Below are 22769 nucleotides of genomic sequence, written 5' to 3'. Positions count from 1 at the left end.
GGCTGCAGCATCAACACTGTAGCTGCAGACCCATTCCTGCCAGCCTGTGGTGGTGGGCGGGGGTGCACGGCGCATGCCCAGCCTGCTCGGCCGAGAGATGCCGTAATTGGCACCTGTCAGGCGGCTGCAGCTCATTTTAGAAAGTCAACGGGGACCTTTGCAATCCTGCTGCTAGCGGGCGCTGAGGACCCTCCCTCCGGAAGTTACTGGGTCTCAATGCTAGCCTCCACCCCAGCCCAGCTCTCCCCCCAAACTCAGCCCCTACAGCCATCAGCTGTAGGGATGGTGCCCCTCCCCCAGATGGGGCAAGGGCCCTCTCCCTGGTGCCAAAGGAACTCCATGCAGGGGATGGGCGGGACCCAGGGAGCGTGGGGGTGTGGGTTCCAAGGCTCCTGGGATGGGCTGCCTAGGCCTCCCTGTGATTGCATAAGCCTGTCCTTATAAGTAGAGGGCTGCAGCCCTCTCTTTCTCAGTGGCTCTAAGATTTGTCTCCTTCACTGATAATTGGTTTTCAAGAATGTGGGAAAGGGTCAATTTGGCATTTGGAATTTGGGTTTAGCAAATGTAGGGATGATGGGTAGGGTGGGCAGGGGCAGGTGGGAGTCACAGGCCTCCTGGGTGAGGGGTCCGTACCCCGTATCCATCTATTCCTGTGTCTCTCCATCTCTCTCCGTTTCTAACTGCAATAGTCTCTGATTCTGAGATGCTCCTAATCACCTAGGCTCTGGCCCTCTCCTGCCTGCAGAGCTGTCCGACCCCACTCCCCATTTCCCAGCCCTGACACTACTGTGGTGGGGGGTATCCCTTTCTGCAGGACGACCCTGAGAGTGAGGATGTGGAGAGGGGGTCCAAGGCCAGCACCCTAAGGCTGGACTTCGTTGAGGACTCAAACTTCAAGAACAAGGTCAACTACTCGTACACGGCCGTGCAGATCCCCACGGACATCTACAAAGGCTGTGAGTGTGCAGAGCAATCAGAAATAACCCTCCCCCACCACCATGGGGGCAAGGCCCACTGCCTGGGCACTGCCAGGTCCCAGGTGCTCAACCAGTGCCATCTGCCTTCAGCCCCTTATACCCAAGGTCACACATGCTCACCCACACACAGGCATCAAATCATTCTCAGGCACGGCCTGACACTAACTCTCAGCAAACTACAAAGCACTCAGACTCCCCACCCCGTGCATGTGCAGTCTCCTGCCCATGTGTAGACATGTGCCCACATGAATGCTTGCACACAACTTGTTCCCCTACGTGCTGGACCAAGTCCCCACGGGCCCCCAAAGCAGCTCCTCCCCACCATCCCCCATTCCCTGGCCCCGTGAAAGCATGGGTTGAGGAGCTACCACATCAAGTGGCCTCAAGGGCTGGAGGAACAGGGACGTCCTCACTCACAGACAACAACCTGGAACATCTCCTTCCTTGTCCAGGGACAGGGCAGCTTTCATAATGAGGAAACGAAGTCACTGCAGCTGGAAGGATTTGAGTCAGACATGAGGAGGAACTTCCTGAATATCTTGGGAGGTGTAGGGGAAGGAGACCAAGAGTCAAGCACTAGAGAGAGAGCTCTAGCAGCAGGCCTTAGGGCCCTGGGGTCTGTTGAGCATAATTCTGTGAGCACCTACAAGGCAGCCTCAGAATCCAAGGGTCCCACCAGGTGGAGGGTCTTGGAACACAAGTCCCACAGCTTCTGGATAGTGTCCAGAATGCAAGGAATCCTCCAGGGTCCTGAGGGAGGCCCCCCTCCACCCTTAGGGTCAGCCAGGCCTTCTAGGCAGCCTCAGGCGTGGGTGAGGACAGATGCTTCCCCCACACACACCATCCCATCCCTGCCACAGGCCGCCTGCAGGCCACCTGCCCGAGCCAGCCGAGGAGCACTATCACAGGCAGGCACACTAATTAAAACAGGAGCCATACCGCCCTCCCCAGTCACCCCTCGCTACCCACACAAATTACATTTTATATGTTTTTTATTTACTGTGTCACTTTTAATTAAATCTGTAATCGCCTGCCTGAGGGGGCATGGTCCCCGTTTCCCAACTCAGCGTGATCTGAGAGTGTGTGCACATGGGTGTGGGTGTGTGCACATAGGGCTGAGTAGCAGGCCCTTTCCAGGCAGGGAGGCTGGAGTGCTTGCACAAGTGTGTCTTACAGTGAATGCATGTGTGTGCATGTGGTCATGGATACCTGCAGGGACAGCCCAACTGAGGTGGGGGTCTCCTCTTGGCTCTTGACCTGAGTCAGTAACACCCCTATGGCAGCAGCTAGACAGGCTTCCAGGACAGTCTGCTCTAAGCCTCTCATTGGGAAGATGGGGGAAACTGAGGCCCAGTGAAGGTTGGGACTTGCCAGGCAGACTCTCCCAGGACAGGCAGTACTATATGAAACATTTGAGAACCTGGCTTTATTTTTTGGTTAAAGAGAAAAATAGAAATTGTTCGACTGACTAAGTTTCTAAATTAGCAACAGGACCATAACATACTGTTCAATAGGCACAGCCAATGCTAGAAATGTGTTTTGTTTTCACATTATAGTCAGTTAAGGGAAGCTACAAGGACAGAGAGAAGGGAGAGGGAGCAGAGGGAGAAGAATTAGGCAGCACACAAGATGCAGCAGAGGCCACACACTGGAGGGAGAGAACAGAGGGACCATGCCCTGGAATGTGTCAGTGCCCCCTAGGCTGTGAGTGGAGCCTTGAGCATTTATATCTTTTTTTTTTTTTAAGTTTATATATTTATTTTGAGAGAGCACACAAGTTGGGGAGGGGCAGAGAGAGGGAGAGAGAATCGCAAGCAGGCTCCGCACAGTCAGTGCAGAGCCCCATGCGGGGCTTGAACCCATGAACCATGAGATCACTACCCGGCTGCTTAACCCACTGAGCCACCCAGGCAGCCCCAGCACTTGTATCTTTAAATCACAGCTCTTCATCTGCTTTAAAGATTTCAGTGTTCAGAGGCTCTGCTCTGAAGAGAAGAGCAGAGGCTTTGGAAGGCATTCTTGGGTTTTCACTTGGGGTGGATCTTTGATAAGGATCTCAGGGACAAGTGGGACAATGGTGTAAGAAAGGAAGTGGAAGAAACTGGAGAAAAAAAACAGCCCCTAGGGGAAGGGGTCAGGTATAGAGGCCTGGCAGTAGCAGGTATCCAGCTCCTGGTGGGGTTTTTTTTTTGAGTGTCCTACATGCAGGGACAGACACACTACACATAAGAGAACACGTGCCACACACATACATCGGCCGGATTTAGGCCTGTCCTGAGTTGGGGGTGGGGATGCTGCTCAAGCCATCCTGAGTCACTGCCCTGGCTGAGGGATCTATAGGACCGAGCCCATTCATCTGACAGGAGCCTTGATCTGTAAGGGCGCATAGGGGTGGGTCTGGCCAAAGAATCACCTGTGTGCAGCCACAGAGGTCAGGGGAAAGGGAGGGTGAGGGTAACTGGTCATGGGGAACTGTGAGAGCAAAACCCATTGGTGTCCTCCAATGGGTGCAGAGTGCTGTGCCCTTGTGCCCATGGAAGCAGTCGGGCTGCTGGGCAGGTAGGTTGAAGGGTGAGGGACTCACACACCTGACTGGAAACACAGAGGTTCAACACAGATATACCTGTTAGGGAGTGTAGGCTGTATGCATGTGTGTGTGTGTGTGTGTGTGTGTGTGTGTGTGTGTGTAAGTGTGCGTGCAAGTGTTGGAGCAAGATCATGGCATAGCCCCTGCCCCTCCAAGAGCCCCTGCCCCCGCCCCTGCCTGCTCCTGGCCCCAGTTGATTAATCATGGAGCTGAGTGGCTTCCAGCTTATCAGGTACCTTAATAGCTGAATAATTCCAGCCCCATCATCGGGCCCTTAATTGCTTTCTTGTGGCTGCAGCCTGGAGTGCATGCTGAGTGGGTGAGCTCCCAAGGGACCAGCTGCAAGCTTCAGGCAGCATGCTGGATGGGCATCCCAAGGTACAACTCCCTGCCACCTGGGCAGCCCCTCTCCAGGGGCCACAGGCCATAGCTGCCCTGCCTGATCATGTGGGGCCTGGCTGAAGGGTAGGCTAAGCTGACTCAGGATGGGGTGAGGACCTGGAAGTCTTCCTGAAGGAGCTGGTGCAGCCCCAGCCGAGCCCTGGGGAATGAGATCCTGGCTAGGCAGAGAGCAGGTGAGGCTTTCCAAGCAGGGCATGTCATTGTGGTGAGGTCCCACAGGGGGACTGCCCAGGTGCTTTTCACCTCAGCCCCCCCCCCCATTTCCCCCGCAGCCACTGTCATCCTTAATGAACTCAACTGGACAGAAGCCCTGGAGAATGTGTTTATCGAGAACCGCAGGCAGGACCCCACACTGCTGTGGCAGGTCTTTGGCAGTGCCACAGGAGTCACTCGCTACTATCCAGGTAAGTGTCAGCCCGTCTCTCCTGTCCACTCAGCACCCAACCCTCCTCCATCACCCAGCCCACTTATCCTGAGGTGTGTGGGGTGGGTGGTCAACCCTGTGGGCTGTGGAGTAGCCACTCCTGCAAAGCCTGCCTACCCTTGCAGGGCCCTTCCCTGCTAGACCCCTCACCTCCTCTCCTCCCACAGCCACCCCATGGCGAGCCCCTAAGAAAATCGACCTGTACGATGTCCGAAGGAGACCCTGGTGAGTGAGCAAGGAGGAGCTGGGAAGGGACACCCCCTCACTTCCCCCACCTCTGCTGCCTGCTCCCCTCCCTCCCGATATCCAGGCCTCGGAGCAGGGCGCAGCCAGCTCTATCCAATTTTCATTTCACACATCGTTGCCACTGGAAAATGGATCCCATCACCCAGGCAGGCCTCCCAGCTGCCTCTGCCCCCCATCCACTGCCCGGCACTCCACCCCCTTGGGACTGAGGGATTGGGCCAGTGGGGGTTCCCAAGAGTGGATGTCGGTTGGCCAGCCCCACACCACCCATCTGAACCCTGGACACCTCACCCTTTGCTCTGCCTCTCCTGCAGTACCCCATGACATACTCTTTCCCTGCCACCTGTTCATTCCTGCACACAGCTGGGACTCAGACCTTGGGGCCTCATCCTGGGCCAGGGGACATAACCTTCTACCCCCTCTCTGGATCACCTGCTCACCCCTCCTTTGGCTCAGGGTCACTCATGTCATGGGCAAGGACTGTTTTTTTAAGCGTGATATCCTTGGTGCCTAGGACCCTGTCCGGCCCATGCAGTGGATGCTCAGTAGAAACAATGTTGAATCAATATATGGGTGGAGGAAGAAAGGACCCACAAAGTCCCAGGGAGGCTGGCCCTAATTGAGGCTTCTCCCGGGCAGGTATATCCAGGGGGCCTCGTCGCCCAAGGACATGGTCATCATCGTGGATGTGTGAGTGAGCAGTGCTGGCAGAAGGGGTGGGGGGAAGCAAGGGGTAACCATCTGCTGCCTGGGAACACTCATCAGGGAACGGCAGGAAAATGCCTAAGGCCTACCTAGTGCCTCCATGACCTTACCAGGAGCGGCAGCGTGAGTGGCCTGACCCTGAAGCTGATGAAGACGTCCGTCTGTGAGATGCTGGACACGCTCTCTGATGATGACTATGTGAACGTGGCCTCGGTGAGTGCCAAGGTGGTAGGCGGGTGAGGAATGGGTCATACACACACCACCCCCTCACCGTGCAACAGCTGACTGCCCTGGCCAGCCTGAGGCCACTCACCACCCTCACTGTCCCTGCAGTTCAATGAAAAGGCACAGCCTGTGTCATGCTTCACACACCTGGTGCAGGCCAATGTGCGTAACAAGAAGGTGTTCAAGGAAGCTGTGCAGGGCATGGTGGCCAAGGGCACCACAGGCTACAAGGCCGGCTTTGAGTATGCCTTCGACCAGCTGCAGAACGTGAGCCCCGTGGGTGGGTGAGCGGGTGGCTGGGGACAGGCAAAGGCCGGGGCTTGGTGACACTGGGGAAATCAAGACGAATGGCCTTGTTAGCGCCCAACAGGCAACTCGGGCAGAAGCACCATCTGCTGTGGGGAGGAGGGTCTGAGGGCCAGGCCTTCCAGGGGGAGGGAGACCCACCCCTGGACCGGGGAGGGGCCGAGAGCTGCCTGACCCCAAACCTACTCCTGACCAGTCCAACATCACTCGTGCCAACTGCAATAAGATGATCATGATGTTCACGGATGGTGGTGAGGACCGCGTGCAGGATGTCTTTGAGAAATACAATTGGCCCAACCGGACGGTGAGGCTCAGCCCAGGCGGGGGCCACCCTGACCTGGGCCCGGTTCAGGGGAGGGCTGTCATCTGGTGGCCACAGCAGTAACCCCAAGCCCCAAACAGGTGCGTGTGTTCACTTTCTCCGTGGGGCAACACAACTACGACGTCACACCCCTGCAGTGGATGGCCTGCGCCAACAAAGGTACCACGTCCAGCGTCACTGCCTCAGGGCCTGCCTGCCATGCCCTGCTGTCCATTGGGTTGATTGTCCACATGTCCATCCGTACGTCCAGCTTTCCAGCTGCCTGTTTACCCACTGCCCATCCTCCTGTGCATGTGACTGTCCATCTTTCTGTCTGGCCATGTAACTTGTCCATGTGACTGAGCATCTTTCTGCCCATCTGTCTGTCCATTGTCCATCCATCTCCTGTCTGATCTGCTCTTGTGTCTGTTTGCTGGTCAGTCTGCCTCTCTATATATTTGGGCCTGGCCTCTGGGTGGACTCTGAACGTCACTACCATCCTAGCAAGAGGGACCTCACCCTGCCTCTGCTTCCTTACACCCCTACACTCATGACCCCTTCCCCAGCATCAGTCCAATTGACAGGGCAGTGGAAGGGAGCACTAAAGGGATAGGAGTTTGGGGGGGAGTGACACCAGAAAGAGAGGAGTCCTGAGGGACAAGTCCAGGGCTGCTGACATCCCAGGGTACAGAAGCCCCTGTGCCATGGATCCCACGTACCACCCAGACCCACCTCTGCCTCCTCTTCCCTCACAGGTTACTATTTTGAGATCCCTTCCATTGGAGCCATCCGCATTAACACACAGGTGAGACTGTAGGGCACCTCCCGGCCTCCACCTCCCAGCACCTTGCCTCCTGGGCACTGCGTGAACAGTGGGCTGCTGTGATGTGAGAGCGCCCTCTGGTGACGTGCTGATATGCCGGGAGGCAGAACAGGGAAGGTGCAGTGGGCATGTGAACTCGTGACCCCTGTCACCTTCTCCCCAGGAATATCTGGATGTATTGGGCAGGCCCATGGTACTGGCAGGCAAGGAGGCCAAGCAGGTGCAGTGGACCAACGTGTATGAGGATGCACTGGTAAGGCCTCTGGACCCCCACAGATGTGTCCACAAGGTCATGTTCCTTAAGGGCCCCCATATGGGAATAAACCAAACAGAAGAAAAAATGGGACCTGTGCCTGAGCCCATCCTCTGAACACTCAGGGTAGGGCATGGCTGGCCACATCCTCTAACCCATCCTCTTCCTCTCCCTTCAGGGGCTGGGGTTAGTGGTGACAGGGACCCTCCCTGTTTTCAACCTGACACAGGATGGCCCTGGGGAAAAGAAGGTAAGGTTCCCCACTCGGGAACAACTAGGCATGCCCTAGCAGGTCTGGGATGGAGGAGGGACAGACAGGCCTTCAGCCTGGACAGGGGCAACTATTTGTGAACAGCTTGAGGCCTTGGGCGTGAGGTTTGGACAGTGGGGCTTCCCCGTGGAATTGAACCCATTTCAGACCCCATGCCTCTGCTCCCAGAACCAGCTGATCCTGGGTGTGATGGGCATCGATGTGGCTCTGAATGACATCAAGAGGCTCACTCCAAACTACACGGTAAGGATTCATCTGCTCATCCACCATGCTCTGCCTCCCCACAGGGACACAAGCCAGGCTCAGCAGAGGAGTCTAATGGGGATTACAGCACCTCCAGGGACACCTCTGAATTCAGGCAGTCAGGAGAGGCTTCCAGAGAAGGTGACCTTGGGCCTAGAGCTGGGGTTGGTAAACTTTCTGTGAAAGGCTAGACTATGAATATTATAGGCTCTGCCAGCGTAAATATTCATCCTCAGTTCTGCTGTTGAACTGCGAAAACAGCCACAGACAAAACAAATAAATAGGCATGACTGTGTTTGAATACAATTTTGTTTGTGGATCATGAAATTTAAATTTCACATAATTTTCACATGTCATGAAATAAAATTCCATTTTTGGTCTTTTCAACCACTTAAAAATGTAAAAAGAAACATTCCTAGCCATACGGTAACAGGTGGCGGGCCAGGTATAGCCCATGGGCCATAGTTTGCTGACCCCTGGACTGTCAAATAGATAGGAGGTGTACCTTGGAGTTACAGGAAACTCTGTGGGCAAAGGACTAAAGGTGAAAAACAAAATCATGAACCAGGGAGGGGGCAAGGTCAGTGTGGCTGGCCCACCGCCTGTGTTGAAGGCAGTTTCAGGTTTGGTTGTGAAAGGGGTAGGGGTGGGATGTGTGTGACAGCATGTCTACACCTGAGCCACATGAAGGCCCCATGTCATTGGCCCCCATGTGCAGTGAGAAAACAGTCTAGAGAGCTAAGGGTGAGTCCAGAGTCCCATTCACTCATCCTTCACTTCCACCTGGAAGGGGTACCCAGGAGTTCCAAGGGCACTCTCTTCCCTATGCACTCTACTGAGATGGCGACCAGGAGGAGACACTAGTGGGGAGGGGAGGAGAGGGTAACAGCAGCCTTGAGGGGCCAGTGGAGGCAGCAGTCTGGCTGACTGACAGCTCCATGACAAGCAGGGGTAGTTGGGGCAGAAGGCCAAATCAAATTGTGGTCCCATGATGCCGGTCAGCCTCAGCAAGAGCTGGTGCACACGGGATACCAGCCTGCTGGACTTGAGCTTGAGAAACAGCTTGAGAAACAGGCTCGAGGTCACATTGCATGTGGGGGCCCCTGGCCCAGGCAGGCAAACCTCAGTGGTATCGAAAGCAGGCTAAGGAAGAGCTCGAGAGTCTAGAGAATCCCTGCCTAGCCCTCCAGGCCCTGAGCTCCCAATCTACGCCCCCAGCTTGGAGCTAACGGCTATGTGTTTGCCATTGACCTGAACGGCTACGTGTTGCTGCACCCCAACCTCAAGCCCCAGGTGAGCCAGGGGGGTGGCCAGGAGGAGGGTAAACTCTACAGGATGGGGACCCCTGACTTCCTGCCCTGCCTCCCACAGACCACCAACTTCCGGGAGCCTGTGACTCTGGACTTCCTGGATGCTGAGCTGGAGGATGAGAACAAAGAGGAGGTAAGGAAAAGGAGAGGAGTAGAGATGGGGGTACCCAGAGCAGCAGAGAGTAGGGACCCCACCCCTCACATCTCTGGTCCTTCCAGATCCGTCGGAGCATGATCGATGGCAACAAGGGCCACAAGCAAATCAGAACGCTGGTCAAGTCCCTGGACGAGGTGAGAAGGTGGTATAGGGGCACAGAGTCAGGGTGGGCATCCTCCCATACTCCACCCCACCCCGGCCTACTGGCCCAAGTACTTGACTCAGCCTCTTCTCCCAGAGGTACGTAGACGAGGTGATGCGGAACTACACCTGGGTACCTATAAGGAGCACCAACTACAGGTGAGTGGGTCAGGGCTGGGTAGGCAGGGAGGGGTGGGGGCAGCCCCAGAGCCCAGAGTCTGAGCCCTGTGCTTGCCCAGTCTGTGCGTTCTCAACGACTGCAGCCATGATCCCAGTGGGGCACCAGCAGCCAGAACTGCTCACTACTCACCCCAGGACTCTCGGTCCCCCAAGGGCCTTTTGCTGGCCCTTCAAGAACTGGACAAAGACAAGACAGTGCATCTGATGTCTCCCCATGCCACACCACCCTCTCATGTCACCCCTGCTTGGATTGTATCCCTGGGTATCTGCACCCAGGATGTCACCCTCAGCACATCCCCAGGCCTGCTCTCAACAGGCACCACAGCCTCGGAGCAGGTACCCTTGTGGGTCAGGCCCAGGCAGTACAGGCTGTCTCCTTGTGCCCCCAAGAGCTGGTCTCATTCACACCCCAATCCCAGCTTGTGACTGCTCCTCATGGTGTTAGCACCAGCCCTGCTTTTTGACAGCTCTCACGTGGCCTAAGTCTCTAGGACTGAAGGACCCCACTCCCATGGCTGTGCACCCAACAGCCTAGCTCACAGACAGTGTTCTGTCCCTTTTGAGTTTGCTGCTGGCCAGATAGAGGAGGCTGGCTGGGCACATGGTGTGTTGGGGGAGGCCGCTGGGGATATGGGGGGTGTGGCGAGTTGCTTTGGAGCTGGGAGTTCTGAGGCCTCCAGAAGAGTTTAGGGAGTGAATCTCCCACAGCTAACAGGGAAAGGTGGCCCTGGTGGTCAGGAGAGGGGACTTCACAGCCTGGGTCTCTCTGCCCAGCTCCAAGGTGGGGGGGGCTGAATGCCAATGTGGCCCACCTCTCCCCAGCAGTGACATATGCTCCTCTCCTCCCCTCATCCCCAGCCTAGGGCTTGTGCTCCCGCCCTACAGCACCTTCTACCTCCAAGCCAACCTCAGTGACCAGATCCTGCAGGTCAAGTGTAAGTGGCCCGGCCCCTGCCTGTGCCCTGCACCCCTGCCTCTGCCCCGCACCTTGGCCGCCGGCCCCAGGCAGCATAGCCAGCCGCTGGCGGCAAGGCAGCCCCTCCTGCCCAGTCTGCCCACCCCCAGGCACCCGCAGGCTGGGGCACCAGCCATCAGAAAGTCTGTGGAAATCTGCATGCCTGCCTTTTCTCAGATTTGGTTCCAGACCATTCTCTCATGATTTCTGTTGAGGTTTTTGGTTTTAGTTTCTCCTACTGCGTGTCTTCCCTCCTTAGCTTGCCTCCCCCGCACACCTCTGGGGGCTGCATTCTTGGAAGACACCCCCTCTTCTCATCTCTCCTTCCCCCTGTGCCCTGCAGCTCTCTCCCCTGTGGTGCCACCCCCCCAGGGTCTCTCTCTCCCCCTCCTCTGACCTCCTCATTCATCCTCCCCCATTTTCCACCCCCCTCATCAGCCCCTCTCACCTTCCTCCAACCCCCACTGCCTCACTCTCTCTGCCCTTCCATTTCTCTTGCTGCCTTCTCTCCCTCCTCCTCCTCTCCCCCTCTCCTTCCCTCTCCCTCCCTCCCTCCTTCTCTTTCCCTTCCCTGCACCCCCACCTTCTCTGTCTCCCCACTTCCCTCTACCTTCTGCTCCTTCCGTTTCTCTCCTGCCCCAGCACCTTTACTTTCTCTCTCTTCCTCCCTCCTTCCCTCCCTCTGCTCTCTCCACCCCCCTTCATCCCTGCATCTCCCACCCTCCCTGCCTCTTCCTCCCCTTCACTCTCCCCCTCTCTTCTTCTCTGGACCTCTCTCCTTCCTTCCCTCCCTGGTCCACTCCTCTGCCTGTGGCTCATTCCTGCATGTTCTGCTCACCCTGGGCCTCCCCCAAGAGGCCTCTGGAGCCTGTGGCCCCGCCTGCCCACCGCCCGAGGTCACTGGGAGGGAGGCTGGGGCTCCGGCCCCACCGGGCGCCCCCCACCTGCCTGGCCGACTGGGGCTCATCTCCTTTGAGTTTTCTCGCTCTCTCTTTCTCTCTCATGTCGTTTTTTTGCAAGAAGTTTCCTTTCGGTATGATGATGAGACACAATATTTTCATTCAAACAGCCATTGAATAAAATATTGTTTGTGCCCCTCCCCTTCCCCTCCCCCTTTTCGTTTGTTTTTGTGTTTGTGTTGTTTTTGTTTTCCTCGCTTTCTCTCTTGGTGGACTGTCCCAGTGCCAATCAGCAAACTGAAGGGCAAGTATATTCAGAACCAGTGCACCCTCCTCTCCCCACCCCACCCACCCTCACACCCCTGCTTGCCCCCCTCCCTGCCCAGGACCAGCCAAACCCCTGCTCTCCAGGGCTCCCTCCCAGCATCCCCTTGGCTCCTCTAGTTCTTGCCTTTTCCCTCATCCCTAAACCCCTATTACAGCCAGGGGCCCTTCTCCTGGCCCTGCCTGCAGGGTGGTCTCCGGCGTGTTCTGAGAGCTCAGGCCCCCTCCTCATCCTCCTCTCTCCCTCTGGGCAGGCCCCTGCCCGCCCCCACCTTCTCTGTCCCTCTAAGACAACTCAACAGTGGGGACAGGGCTGGATGCCTCTCCACCACCTCCCACCCAGGAGGACAGGGGGCCTGATAGGCAGGGCTAGACCAGTCTTCAGTGGGGCTTATGTGTGAGGCTTAGGGTAAAGGAAAGTGCCAGCCACATGAGGCTTCGTCTGGGATAGTTCTCCCTCCTGTGATCTCTGGCAGTTGGTCCAGAAGTTGGCAGCCCTCCAAGGGGTGATGGAAGGCTTTGGAAACCCTACACCCTGATTCTGGGACGGGCAGGATAGGGCAGCAGCCATGCCACTGGGAGAGCCAGGCAGGCCCAGCCATCCTGGGCACCAGCCTAGGTGCTGCAGCCCCTGTGTCCTGGTGCCCCCCACTGCCTCCAGAGACTTTGCTAAGGTCCACTGGCCCAGCCCAACCCTGGTACTTGCTGCCCCTGGGGCAGAGGGTCAGGTGTGGAGAAGGTATTCCCCTGGGAAATAAAAGCAGACTCAGGGACAGTGAGCCTAGCCAGGAATGGAAGGAACCATGTCTGGACCCCAAGGGCCAGCAAAAGAGCTTAGAGGGAATCAGTCTGTGTATGAACAAAAAGATTCTGGCACTTAGGGGTACCCAAGCGAGACATTCCTGAAAAAGAAAGGCACTGAACTCACAGACTCTGGTGGAGAACAAGGAGGGTGAGAGAGGGCAGCATGTGAGGGTCTCTGCCACAGGGGCAGATACCCCTGCCTGGACAGATAGGCATGGAGAGCCACAAGGGGGGTTCCTGTCCCCAGTCCCCATGACCTGGAAGCCAGGGCTCTCCAAGAAGCCCTAGGGGCCCTGTCCAGCATAGTCCAGCAAAGGGGATACAGCTGGCACCACTGGCCTGGGTGGGGGTGGGGGACAGGCCCTACTCCCACTGGCTTGAGTTGTCTTTTCTCCCCCTCCCACATCCCTCCCACTGACCCCAGAAATGCAGGGCCATAGTAACAATGACAATTATAGCCTAATCTCCCTTCCTGCTCCCCTACTTTTTCTTTCTCCTCCTTCCCCTCCCCCGCACCCGTTCCCTGTCGGCTTGTGTCCAAACCCTGCCTCACAGTCCCATCAGAAAGCAACAGTCCAACCAGTGACTGCCCAGCCCCTGCAGGCACCCCAAGCCCACCTCCCCGAATCTTGCAGTGCATTGTGGGAGTATCTGGGAACAGAGAAGACCCCTCTTCTGCAAAAATAAGCCTTGGGGTGACAGAGAGATCATACCTTGGTGAAGACAGGATTGGAAGGTGGGCTGCCCAGAGTGCAACACGCCAAGGGGCAGGGGCATGGCTCCAAGATGCAGACCTGCCAGGTGGCTGATCCATCTGGGCTGGGAGAGGCCACAGAGAAGCCCAGATTCACTCACAAACCCACACAGAGACACTTGTACACCTGCACAGGTATGCAAACACACATGTTTTCCCATGTACATACGCACTCACTCTCACACCATGCACAGGTCTAATTGATAGGTCCTTAAGAGCACTCCTTCTCTGGAGCCACAGCATTCCTCTTTGGCTGCTCTGAACCCGGACAGGTCCTAGGAAGGGTAAAGACCCACCCTTCTTCCCCGCCTGGCCTCATGCTCCCAGCCCAAGAGGGCAGGTGTACAGGTTTGTGCAGCATTCCTGAGTCCTCCTGTCTCCCACACCTTCCTCCACAGCATGGGAACATTCTCAGGCATGAGTCTCCCCTCACCCAGCCTCCCAGCCCAAGAAAGAGCACTGGACCCCCACAATGCACTGCAGCCCAGCCCCAGCTGCCCACACCGTCTCTGGTTGGACTGTCTGTGCCCGTGAGAAACTCCCTCGGTTTGGCCATGTTGATGCCTGACACAGAACAAAAGCAAGACCTACCAAAATGCAAACAGCTGCAGCAAAGAAAGAGAGATAAAAATCCGCGGCCAAAAGCCAATTCCCTTCCTCAAAGTCTCTTTGGAGGCAAAGGAAGCTCAGCATGCGGTTTTTTCCATTACGGATGTGATAAGAGCAAGACCGGCGCCTCCCCCAGACCATGCATATATATAGCAGTGTGTGTATATATATGTGTGTGTGTGTGTCCGTGTATATGTGCTATACAGCTGTATGGAAGCATATACAGCCACGCCACGGGACTCACTGCCGACAGAGGACCAGGCCTGGGCAACATATTGGCTATAACTGCCCTCCTCCTGCGATGCTGTAGTCTCCACAGGCCCTCCACCCCTCCCCGCCCGCCCCTTCTCTCTGCCCACCCCTTCTCTCTGGCTCGAACGTGGAAGTGGCGGGTTCCCTCTTTGCTGGTGTCTCCCCCTCCCTCAAGCCACCCTCTGCCCTGTCCCTCCAGCCCCGTCAGCTCTGAGCCCCCTGGCCTTCTGCCTCCCCAGCCCCCGCCGGATAACCCCCCGTTTCTGTTGCAGATTTTGAGTTCCTGCTCCCCAGCAGCTTTGAGTCTGAAGGACATGTTTTCATTGCTCCCAGGTAGCTTGCGTGTGGCCTTGCTGAGGTGTCCTCCCCAACCCCAACCGCCCCGGCCCCGCCTCCTGCACTGCTGCCTGGAGCTCTGTGTGTGTGTGTCCTGTGCAGTGTCGCCCCCCACCCCATGCATAGCCCCGTATGTGCGGCCATGTGCATACCCTGGGCCATGCAGCCGCACCAGGCAGCAGTGGCCAGCCGCCCACAGCTCCAGCCCCCACCAGGCCTGGGGCAGGAGGGCTCTGGACTCTGCTGATATTCCCTGCCCTCCCGGGCCACCAGGAAGGAGCCCTTTCTGCCCTGGGCGGGCTGTCCACAGCACACTCCTGACTGGGCAGCTGCTGCTCTGGTTTGTGGTACCCTCCCCAACTCCCACCCTGCACCTCGTCCTTGTCCTGTGTCACTCAGTGTTTGTGTGGGTCTGGGGATGAGCCAGCCAGAGCCCCTGTCAGCAGTGCTGAGTTTAGGTGTGATGGCTCACAGAGGACTGGGGGAGGTAGAGGGTACAAGGGCTTTAAAGAGGTGCTCTGGCAAGTGAAGGGTCAGGGCCCAGTGCAGGCCCGGGCCTGGACCATCCCTCAAGTGCACACTCAGCGTGCACACACACATCCTTGGGTATACACGCTCTGCCTGTTGGCCCAAAGTGAGGAGGCCAGCAGCTCCCCCAGTGGTGAAGCCCTTCCCTGTGACCTGGCTTTGGATGAGGGCAGGTGGGTGCAACTGACAGAGACCCATGGGCACTCTCAGGCACCACACGGGGGCTCTGGACATTCCTAACCTCCATGTGTATGCACGTGTGTGCATGCACCCACAAATTTCTCTCTCTGTAGATGTGTGTTTGTGTTTGTGAGTAATTGTGTATGTTTGTAAGAGTCTGAGTGTAAATACGGAGTGGGCTGTGTGCATTAGTGACTGTGGGAATGAGTGAAAAGGCCTGTGTGGCCTACATGACCCTGAGAGAGGGGACTGTGTTTGTTTTTGCCACTTCTGTATCTTTGGCTTGGGATAGCTCAATAAATACATGTTGGGTGAGTGAATGAAGTAACCCACAAATGTAAATGTACATACTCTTGGGGGGCACTGTGGGGGAACTGTATCTGAAGCACAACTGGGGCATCACTCTGGATGTATCAGCTGTGCCCCCCACCACAGAAGTACAGGTTGTGCGCTGTACAAAGGCCATAGGGGCCAGAGAGCAAGTGGGGGCTGAAACCCAGCTTGCCCCCAGCTTTGCCCTTACCAAACTGTGCGCCCTAGCACGGTGTAGGGAAGCAGTGCATTTTAATAATCCCCACAAAGTTGCTGCATTCAGGGCAGCAGGGAGGTCTCTAGTGGCAGCCGTGTGAAGGAAGGATTAGGCAGGAGAGATAGCTCCACCTACCAGGGTGGAAGGACTGCTCACCAAGACTTCCTGGGGGAACAGAGCCTGAAGCGGGCCTCCCATGCCCCAAAACTCCCACGTTATGTTCTCTGGAGCCGGAGCCAGAGCCTGAGCCCAGTGAGGGCCTTGAGGAGGTGAGGGATTTGGACTGTCCGCCTCTAGGAGAAGAGCATTCCGGGCAGAAGGAGCAGCCAGTCTGAGGACCCACGTGTTCCCACTGACTTCCTGACACCCTCTGTGGTATGGAAAAAACTGAGGCTTGGGGAGCTTAAGTGAGTCATCCAAAGGTGCAAAACTAGGAAGCGGCAGGTTGAAGTCATATTTAGGCTAAGTCAGCGCCGGTACCTCACCCACCGTGTGCCCACGGGAACCCCACAGCATACAGGTGGACGGGCCAGCCATGAGGCATCTCCTGGGGCCTCCCAGGTGTGCCGTCAGGGTCCAGGGCTATGCCCTGGAGGGAGAACCTGCCAGATTGGAGGAAGCAGACCATCACTCTTGTGTCAGCTCCGCCCCTATTCAGAGGTGGCAGCCTGTAAGAATACACACCCCCTGCCAAAGGCGCAGGCTTCTCAGCCAATGGCCAGGCAGGCCTGTTGAGAAACCTCAACCCTACTGCTCTGTCCAGCCCCCCAAGCCCACTCTTCTTGCCCCTCCCCACCCCCAGAGAGTATTGCAAGGACCTGAATGCCTCAGACAACAACACCGAGTTCCTGAAAAACTTCATTGAGCTCATGGAGAAAGTGACTCCAGACTCCAAGCAGTGTGAGTGCCTAGTGGGGCAGCCGGGTCTGGGCAGTGCCCAGGCCACAAGGGGGCAGCCCAAAAGAACCCAGAGACCGGGCAGGTGTGATGCAGACCCAAGCCCAGGGCAGGACCTGGGCCAGATAGTGGGAAAGGCTCCTATTGGAGCCTTGGGTATATGGGGGAGAGTGGGCAGGGAGCCACAAGAAGATGGCCCCTCCACCCCTAACCTCCTGTTCTAGGCAACAACTTCCTTCTGCACAACCTGATCTTGGACACAGGCATCACACAGCAGCTGGTGGAGCGTGTGTGGCGGGACCAGGATCTCAACACGTAGGCATCACCCAGCCTGTGGGAGCAGGAGGTTGGGATGGGCCCAGAGGCCCTGGCCCTGCCCTGCAGAAGGCAAGCCTGTGACTCACCTCCCTGCTGCCCCCCAGGTACAGCCTTCTGGCCGTGTTTGCTGCCACTGATGGTGGCATCACTCGTGTATTCCCCAACAAGTAAGTAACCAACCCTGCCGCCCAACACCCTGCCCCTGTCTGGGACCCTGCCTCTGTCCTGCTTCCCATAGGCCTCCTTGCACCTGGCTGAGACACTGTCCCCCATACACCACCCCTTCTACTGACCTCTGTCTTTGTCGGATAACCAGAGCAGCGGATGACTGGACGGAGAATCCAGAGCCCTTCAATGCCAGCTTCTACCGTCGTAGCCTGGACAACCATGGCTATGTCTTCAAGCCCCCGCACCAGGACGGTGAGTGTCCTCCAAGGTGCCCAGCAGCAGATGGGAAGTTGAGGCTTCCCTGTCTGCTCAGCCAGGACTAGGCTCTGCTCTCTGAGGCCCCTCTCAAACATGAGGCTGGCTGAGACTGGGGCAGATGAGGAGAGAGAGCTAGGCTGTGCCAAACACTACATTGGGTACTGGGTACTTGGCTTGGGCCCCTGGGTCCACAGGCCCAGCACAGAGTGGTCAGTGTAACCACCAGCCCCTACTCCTGACCATCCCACCCCACCGCCAGCCCTGTTAAGGCCACTGGAGCTGGAGAATGACACAGTGGGCATCCTCGTCAGCACAGCTGTGGAGCTCAGCCTGGGTGGACGCACACTGAGGCCAGCAGGTGAATGCCTGGGGTGGAGGTGGAGAAAGAGACGATGGGCAGGGTGCTGCCCAGGAAGGCAGGCATTGATGACCCCCTGCTCTCCCCTATAGTGGTAGGTGTTAAGCTGGACCTAGAGGCCTGGGCCGAGAAGTTCAAGGTGCTAGCCAGCAACCGTACCCACCAGGACCAGCCTCAGAAGGTACTTGGGCAGGTGTGGGGGCAGTAAGCCCAGCAAAACCCATTCTAGAGTCTCCCGGAAATCCTTACCACTCAGAGTGGTTCCTGTGTCTATGGGGAGGCAGTGGTTGTTGTAGATGGCCTGGGGATCTAGATGTACAAAGGGTGATGGGAGGGGGAAAACTGGCGGGCACCTTATGGTCCTTGCTCTCTGCCCAGCAGTGTGGTCCCAGCAGCCACTGTGAGATGGACTGCGAGGTTAACAATGAGGTGTGTGTGCCCTGAACCCTAGCTTACCCTGATCCCTGATTTCTTAATCCCAACTGCAACTCCTAGCCTATCATTTGGCCTGGGGGTCTCAACATCCCACCCTCTACAGCTTTACCACAACTGGGGGAGTGGTGCCCCTTCTACCCAACCACCCGACTGCCAGGGTCTGGGGAGGAAGGTCTGGGCCTGAGCCCCTCTCCATCTTCCCCCTCCTTCTCCACCTTTCAGGACCTGCTCTGTGTCCTCATTGATGATGGGGGATTCCTGGTGCTGTCAAACCAGAATCATCAGTGGGACCAGGTGAGGGTCAGGGAGAGGGTAGAAGGAGGAGGCCAAGGTTTGAGCTTTCAGAGGGTGTGGCACTGCCAACCCTGTGACTACCACTCCCTCCTGGCATTCCCAGGTGGGCAGGTTCTTCAGTGAGGTGGATGCCAACCTGATGCTGGCACTCTACAATAACTCCTTCTACACCCGCAAAGAGTCCTACGACTATCAGGCAGCCTGCGCCCCCCAACCCCCAGGCAACCTGGGTGCTGCACCCCGGGGGGTCTTTGTGGTGAGCCCCAGCAATGCCTGGTCTGGAGATGGTGGGCAACGGGGTGGGGGGGGGGGGAGGCTGGGAGACCTGCCCACAGATGACGCTCCACCTCTGACAAGAGAGCTGGGGGTGACCCGGGTTCCGGGACAGCAGTAGCAGCCCATGCCCCTCTCTCCACTGCAGCCCACTATTGCAGACTTCCTTAACTTGGCCTGGTGGACCTCGGCTGCAGCCTGGTGAGTCCGAAGGGGAAGGGAGTGGAGGAAGGGTGCTTCCTGACCAGAAGGGCTCAAGAGAAGTGGTGGGGCAGGGCACTGGCCTCTGCTGACCACTCCCACTCAGTGACCCCTGCCCTACAGGTCCTTGTTCCAGCAGCTTCTCTATGGCCTCATTTATCACAGCTGGTTCCAGGCAGGTAGGTGGGGCGTTAGAGGCCCCTCCTCGAACCCCCTCCCCAGACTAAGCCCGGACCCATCCCAAAGGGAGGTCGGGGCTTAAAGTTGAGCGAGGCTGAAACCCGAGACCTTGCCAGGGTGAATGGGTGGGGCTGAGGCGCTCTGGGCCCTCGCAGACCCCGCGGAGGCTGAGGGGAACCCCGAAGCGCGAGAGAGCAGCTGCGTCATGAAACAGACCCAGTACTACTTCGGGTCGGTGAACGCCTCCTACAACGCCATCATCGACTGCGGAAACTGCTCCAGGTACCCGCGGGGATCGGGACCGGAGGGCTGGCTGTAGCCTGGTGGGCCCATGGGCGGGGCCTGCCGGGTGGGCGCGGCCCGGGGCGGGACCGGGGCTACAGCGGGGAGGGGCGGGGCGAGTCTCAAAGCCCCGCCTTTCCGGACTGCCTCCAGGCTGTTCCACGCGCAAAGACTGACCAACACCAACCTTCTGTTCGTGGTGGCCGAGAAGCCTCTGTGCAGCCAGTGTGAGGGTGGCCGGCTTCTGCAGAAAGAGACACACTGTATCCTGCCCCCGCCGCTCCCCGCCGCCCGCGCCCCCTCCTGTCCCGCGTGCCCCCTCAGTGCCCTGCAGCCTCCTTGACTCCCCACCCATGCCCAGCGGACGGCCCGGAGCAGTGTGAACTGGTGCAGAGACCGCGATACCGGAGAGGCCCGCATATCTGCTTTGACTACAACGCGACGGTGAGGAGGGGGCGGCGCACTTTACATCCCGGCCCCCTCCCTTCCCTGGGCCGCCCGGCCGACCTGCACCTTGCCTCTTCCCGCAGGAAGATACCTCAGACTGTGGCCGCGGAGCTTCCTTCCCGCCGTCGCTGGGCGTCCTGGTCTCCCTGCAGCTGCTGCTCCTCCTGGGCTTGCCTCCTCGGCCGCAGCCCCAAGTCCACGCCCACGCCTCGCGCCGCGTCTGAGCGCCCCCTCCTGCCCCTCCCCAGGCCTCCCCGCCTCTCCCCTGCCTCCCACACCCCGCCTTAGAGCCTCGCTTCCTCCCTCACCGAAGGACCTGAGTAGCCAGGCCCAAGTCTGAGCCTTGGAAGGGGGGGGGGGGGGATCCCAAAGGAGGGTGCCGCAGGTCTTTGGCCCCCAAGCCACATCTCGCCGCCGAACTGTCAAAGTGACCCCAGACCCCTTATTCCCACTGGACTCACCCGCCCCTGAGGGCTGGGACAGGGAAGCCACAGTACTGGTGCCAAACCAGGCCTCCACTGCCCACCCTGCCCCAAGGCTCCCTTTGTGTGGGAGACCTAGGCCCTGCCCCAGCTGGACTTCTCTAACCTGGCCCTTATGTCCCACCCAGGACCAAATCTGGATTCCCTGGGAATAATGAAGTTGAGATGGGCAGTTTGAGGCTTGTGCATCCCATCTTAAGTCCTGGCAGGAGGGAGGTCCTGAGGCAGCCCCTCGATGGCTCCTGCCCCTATCAGGCCTACAGCCACCTCCCACCTTCTTCCAGCCCTGCAGGTGACAGGCCAGTGACAGTGACACTGGCTCAGACACAACCCCATAAACACCTGGAGCCCTGAGGGCAGAAACTGGATTCACATTAGACTTACCTAGGAGGACGAACACACATACACACACACACACATACACAAACACACACACAAACACACCATGGGGTGGGTGGGGGTAGGGGCTCACAAAGCCTTACACAGGGCAGGGGGTTGGTGGGAGGGTTGGCACATGCACACTTCATCTGCTCACTGCCCACCTCTAATCTGACCTGCAGCCCAGCTGGTCCTCTGTCTCTAAAGCTGAATGTCAAACAGTGCCAAATGCTGGGACAGGGGGTTCACCTCTGTCCCACCCTAGCCACCAGTGTCCTGGAAATGTCCCTCACCCCACCAGGTGCTCATTGTAACCATTTCGCACTAGTGTCAGGCCCCCAGCGAGACCACATGCCACTGCCTGCACCTCTTGGCAGAGGAATCTTCACCAGACATTGCCCTTTGCCTTAGCCAGAGTGACATGATCACTCCTGGCTGGGCTATCCCACCCCCAATCTGGCCCTTACATACTCAGGCCTGTGCTCCACTCCCTGTTTCTTCACACTCACACAATGGGGGAGGGGGAGCAAACTGCTCTCCCCTGCTGAACACACACATGCACGCATACGCACACACATGCACACACTCTGTGCACACACAGAGGCTGGGCCCAGGCACATGTCTTCACACCATTCATTCTGATCATTTCCCCCATAGGCATCGCAGCCTGGGGGCAAGTGGGGGACAGGAGAGCAGGGGGAGGTGGCCAAGAGGCTCAGATGGACTGGGAGGAGGGGGGAGGGTGATGCATTAATTAATGGCTCCATTAATTAATGTCACGTTGCTTGTTGCTTTCTCAGTGTGTGTGTATGGTCCATGCCCGCTGCTGGTGCCAGGGTGGGCACCCATGCTGTACACCCAGCCTAGATGCCAGCCATGTCTTGCGGGGGGCGTGTGTGTAACTGTAGTGTAGTCAGGTGCTCAATGGAGAATATAAAAATAAAAAAGAAACATATACAAAAAAATAAATATATATTTTAAGTTTAAAAAACAGGAAAACAGACAAACAATCCCCATCAGGTAGTTGTCCAACCCCCAGCTGGGTCTAATCCTTCTCATCACCCACCCGACCTGGCTGCCCCCTCACCTCGGGCTCGGGGGATCTGTGGGGGACTGGGGGGCCATTTCCTCTTCTCTGCCCTTTTTTTTTTTGGTTGTTGTTCTATTTTGTACAGACAAGTCAGAAAAACAACAGTGACAAAAAAGTCAAGAAACTTTGTAAAATATCGTGTGTGTGATTCCTTGTAAAATATTTTCAAATGGTTTATTACAGAAGATCAGTTATTAAATAATGTTCATATTTTCACTTCAAATGGTTCCCATCCACTGTGTCTGCCTCAGGGTGGGGATTGGGTAGCTTGAAGACAGGTGGCCATGACCTCAAAGTCCCACCTAACACTCAACTGGGAATGAAGGCTATTGCAACCCAGGTACCCAGTAGGTGTAGGGCATGACGCTTCCTGGGCTTCCTAAATACCAGATCCTTGGTATCCTGCATCTCAGATAATCTCTGAGAAAAGCTGTCCTTAAAGGCCAGGATGACAGAAGAAAGAAGACAGATGAAATTTGAGTTTAGGTAGGCATCTAGCCATCAGGTCAGACCACCAGGGCCTAGTGGGCAGGTCATCCACTTGGAGCGATGAGTTAGTACCTGGCCCAAGTCCATGACCTGGTGTTTGAGGGCCCATCCTGCTATCCAGAGAAGGCCAGGGTCTGGTCCACCCATAAGCATGACCATGGCTCCTTTTCAGTTGAGGGGAGGCCCAAGGCCCAGTGTTCTCCCTGACTGCCACTGCTCATTCTGGAACCCAAAACTGAGTCAGTTTCTGTGAATCCTCTCAGACCTCCCTCTGGCCTGCCCTGTGCCCTTGTTCATTTTAATCCCAACTCTCTTAATAATCAACCCTACTTCCATGTGACCCTTCACATTGTTTTCAAGGAGAGAAACTAGTAACCACCAGCACAGAGGTTTCCTAATACTGCTGATGCTTACTCACTTACAACACACTTTACACTCACCTGGTGGGCAGTCTGCTTACACCTTAGACTTGGTACTAGTTTATCCCCATAGCACAGA

At 57.2% G+C, this 22769-nt stretch overlaps 1 protein-coding gene across 1 annotated transcript in view; it reads left to right on the top strand.

Moving 5' to 3' along the window:
* Window positions 1-21997, top strand: part of CACNA2D2 (calcium voltage-gated channel auxiliary subunit alpha2delta 2) — a 143463-nt gene extending 121466 nt beyond the window's left edge. The window contains exons 6-36 of the mRNA XM_049642226.1: window positions 815-956; window positions 4239-4370; window positions 4558-4615; window positions 5276-5326; window positions 5455-5554; window positions 5675-5833; window positions 6069-6163; window positions 6265-6353; window positions 6929-6978; window positions 7160-7249; window positions 7428-7499; window positions 7668-7763; window positions 8982-9056; window positions 9135-9206; window positions 9293-9364; window positions 9469-9530; window positions 10410-10486; window positions 14421-14481; window positions 16524-16621; window positions 16843-16933; window positions 17041-17103; window positions 17253-17356; window positions 17622-17720; window positions 17813-17901; window positions 18216-18449; window positions 18553-18705; window positions 18871-18923; window positions 19047-19102; window positions 19259-19385; window positions 19539-19648; window positions 19747-21997. Coding sequence (XP_049498183.1) covers window positions 815-956; window positions 4239-4370; window positions 4558-4615; window positions 5276-5326; window positions 5455-5554; window positions 5675-5833; window positions 6069-6163; window positions 6265-6353; window positions 6929-6978; window positions 7160-7249; window positions 7428-7499; window positions 7668-7763; window positions 8982-9056; window positions 9135-9206; window positions 9293-9364; window positions 9469-9530; window positions 10410-10486; window positions 14421-14481; window positions 16524-16621; window positions 16843-16933; window positions 17041-17103; window positions 17253-17356; window positions 17622-17720; window positions 17813-17901; window positions 18216-18449; window positions 18553-18705; window positions 18871-18923; window positions 19047-19102; window positions 19259-19385; window positions 19539-19648; window positions 19747-20120 — 3204 coding nt within the window. The 3' untranslated portion in view covers window positions 20121-21997. The remainder of the gene's footprint in view (window positions 1-814; window positions 957-4238; window positions 4371-4557; window positions 4616-5275; window positions 5327-5454; window positions 5555-5674; window positions 5834-6068; window positions 6164-6264; window positions 6354-6928; window positions 6979-7159; window positions 7250-7427; window positions 7500-7667; window positions 7764-8981; window positions 9057-9134; window positions 9207-9292; window positions 9365-9468; window positions 9531-10409; window positions 10487-14420; window positions 14482-16523; window positions 16622-16842; window positions 16934-17040; window positions 17104-17252; window positions 17357-17621; window positions 17721-17812; window positions 17902-18215; window positions 18450-18552; window positions 18706-18870; window positions 18924-19046; window positions 19103-19258; window positions 19386-19538; window positions 19649-19746) is intronic.
* Window positions 21998-22769: the final 772 nt, after the last annotated feature.

This window comes from Panthera uncia, chromosome A2 (genome assembly GCF_023721935.1).
Source record: "Panthera uncia isolate 11264 chromosome A2, Puncia_PCG_1.0, whole genome shotgun sequence".
NCBI classification, from domain to species: Eukaryota; Metazoa; Chordata; class Mammalia; order Carnivora; family Felidae; genus Panthera; species Panthera uncia.
The sequence above is the reverse complement of the archived record's forward strand: the minus strand, read 5'-3'. Positions and strand labels throughout refer to the sequence as shown.